Source organism: Propithecus coquereli, unplaced genomic scaffold (assembly GCF_000956105.1).
Source record: "Propithecus coquereli isolate 6110/MARCELLA unplaced genomic scaffold, Pcoq_1.0 Scaffold305, whole genome shotgun sequence".
NCBI classification, from domain to species: domain Eukaryota; kingdom Metazoa; phylum Chordata; class Mammalia; order Primates; family Indriidae; genus Propithecus; species Propithecus coquereli.
The window spans coordinates 2,851,977-2,855,192 of NW_012148675.1; the positions used below are offsets into that span (position 1 = coordinate 2,851,977).

At 33.2% G+C, this 3,216-nt stretch overlaps 1 protein-coding gene across 1 annotated transcript in view; it reads left to right on the forward strand.

The window, feature by feature from the left end:
- The window catches only part of PSME4 (proteasome (prosome, macropain) activator subunit 4), a 109,689-nt gene that overhangs the window by 31,517 nt on the left and 74,956 nt on the right, over window positions 1-3,216 (forward strand). The window contains exon 4 of the mRNA XM_012649840.1: window positions 2,924-2,968. Within this exon, the coding sequence (XP_012505294.1) occupies window positions 2,924-2,968 (45 nt within the window). The remainder of the gene's footprint in view (window positions 1-2,923; window positions 2,969-3,216) is intronic.

A 3,216-nucleotide genomic window follows, 5' to 3' on the forward strand; every position in this document is an offset into this window, starting at 1 on the left:
ATCACTTGAGCCCAGGAGTTTGAGGTTGCTGTGAGCTAGGCTGACGCCATGGCACTCACTCTAGCCAGGGCAACAGAGTGAGACTCTGTTTCAAAAAAAAAAAGAACTCACTTTCTGCCCCTAATATAATAATAAGATGGTAGTTTGGGAGGAATTTCCTATTTTGATGTGATATTCTAAATCATAAATTAATAGCAACTCAGGGGCAATAGAATCAATGTCAAAGCAAAGTCAGCACAAAATTTCAATTCTTAAGGAAATTGTAAATATAGTTTATTTTGGCTAAGTATGAAATAATAATTAACATTTATTGTCCTTAGTTCTGGGCCACACAACTGCTTTCTATACATTGTCTCATTTAATTTTTGTTAACAACGCTATGAGAGGTAGGTATTATTACTCATATTGATGAAAAAACTGAGCTATTTTGTTACACTACTAGGAAGTAGTAGAACTGGTATTCAAATTCAGGTCTGTCTGACTATAAACCCAAACTGTCAGCCATTACATGCTCTACTATGGCTGTCTTTTTCAACTTAACATACCTTTTCTAAGAGGAAATAGGGTATGAGAAAACCCAACCAAAGCTTAGTCACTCTGTAGATCCCTTTTGATTTAAAAAAAAAAAAAAAAGTGTTTTGAATTGTTACCACTTTAATATGATAAATTTCCAACAGTTGGAAAGTATGTAGTGATTATTCACTCCTTCTAAAAATTAGTGAAAAATATAGTCTACTAGCATCTAGCCTTAACCTTTCATTTTATTTTTAAACAGAAACATTGTTCCCTTCATCTTGAGAGATTACAAGAATCACAAAAGGTCAATATACAGATATCACAGGTTAGAGAGATTGTACCCTTTTCTGGATAAAGAGCATAAACCCAATGGTACAGGCCTTATATTTAAGAAGGGGTTGAAATTGACTTTTAGATGAACTAAATCACATTCCCGCATACTCTGATCCTCTAATGAGTGAAGTGATGCTATGAAGTGTTATAATTAACTCCCTATTCTTCTGAAGAGTGAAGGGAACTGGAGAAAACATTCAGCTTTATAGCCTTTTAAGACTTGGTTTCTAGAATCATTTTTGACATAATGTGAAAGTTTGTCGATACAGGGAAATTACTAAGTGAAAACAGCAGATTTTCTGTGTAGCACTGTCTCTCAAAGGAGTTGCCACAAAACCAGTAAAATAAATGTAAAGTGAATTAGAACATAAATTTTAGGGACTGGTAGAATTATGTATCTTCTGCTTATTTCCATTGACAGATAATTTACCATTTTAGAATTACTTTTTTAATAATCTGCATTTAAATTGAGCTATATTTAGTTTGAAACTGGATGGATCTTTAACTTTGGCTGTTAATTTTATTAATTTGCTACTAAATGAGATTCTTCAAACTAAAAGATCCAAGATCTGTGCTCTTTGTTGCCCTGATATAATATGTTTATTGAGTATCATAAGTAAATAGATAGCTAAAGAAATATATATGAACAAATAGCCGTGTTATAAGCACTTTGGAAATGCCTCAGAAGTAAAAATCACAGTTGTGGTTGTCAGGGAGCTTTAAATGTAGTTGGAAAGAAGTTTGCCCTTTTTTTACCCAGCAAACTTAGAAATGATGTTTCTGAATTGCTTATCATTTTTAGTGAGAGAAAGTAGAACCTCTCTCAGATGATCAGAGAAAATGCTTTATGATAGCCCTCTGGCCATGTGGCCCTCTTTTTTATTTTAGAATTCATCGCATGAGTGTAGTCTGGTTTCCTCTTCAGTTAATTTTTCTCTGAGTAGTTTTGAAATTAAAGAGGATTCCTACTGCTCCAAGTAAGGAGATTATAGTTTTCACTCTCAGTTAAATAATATATTGATTACTTGTGTTGAGATTGCTTTGTGTTATTCCTTGGAATTTCTTTGCAGATTAGTTCTTAAGCTTTCAGAGAAGCTGGATAGACTTCTGTACTTAGGAATTTCAAGAAGCTCAATAAGAAAGTGTCAGGTGCCTGAAAGTTACCCTTTCCCTGTATATATTTTTTTTCTTTTCTTTTTTTTCCTGAGATTTGTGGACTTTATTTTTACTTGCACACATCATACTGTAAGTAGTCATACATGTATTTTAAAATTCCATTTGACAATTACCTAATGCCCCTTTGTTTATTTTGTTTCTCTGCACTTAACTCTTTTGACTGTTACCTAGTTAATAATTTAAATATTCCATTCTGGTCATGTGTTTAAACCAGTACACATTAGCCTTTTCATAAAAACAGAAATGCTGATGATAAATTCATACACAAAATTTTGTGTTCGTCTCCTATATTCACTTTAGGCACCTACAGGTTGGAAAATAAGTTACAGTTTTAAATGTTATTCAGCTAACTTTGTAAGTAGCTGGTCAAAGAGATGACTGTTGTTCTTTTTGATGATTGTTGCTGGCAGTAAAGTGCCTTGGAGGGTGATAGAACTCTCATCAATTGATATGAAAACTAATTTGTGGCAGCTGCTGATAGAAACACACTAGAGAGTTTGGTATGTCTACTGCTTGTATTTTGATGTAACAGCACTCAGTAAAAATTATTATTTGAAAATTTAAGCCACTGAGCATACTTATTCATGCATTGATAAGTATGGTTGTTGCTGCCTACTTTGTAAAGATTGAAAATGATTCATCCTTTTCCCAGTGTAATGTTTTCTTTCCATTAGTTCATAGCAGAGAGCAAAATGAACACAAAGGAAAGCGTAGATTAAGAAGTTTAGGTAGTTAATCCTTAAAAGTCTGTATGAAAGAGAAGGATTAGTTATTACATGTAAACAGATAATATCTAAGTGTACGAGCGTATCTTAGAAATACTTATTTATTGAATTAGATGTGTTCTTAAAATATATGAGTCTAATTTATCAAATGGCTTTCTCCCCCCTGCCCCCAGTTCTGTAGAAAATGTTCTCAAAACACTCGTGAAAAGCTGCCGACCGTAAGTAACTTCTCAGTTTATAAAGCCTCTTTTTGTTTCTGTGAGCTTTCCCCCATCTTTAGTATGCTTTGAAGAGGAAATTGAAGGTATAAATACTTTCTGACATTGTGATGTTAGTCACTGAGCACAACATACCATTTCTAACTCTTGAATTGAATTTTTCAGATATCTTTTTTTTTTAATTTTTATTTTTTTAAAGACAGAGTCTCACTCTGTTGCCTAGGCTGGAGTGCAGTGGCACGGTCATA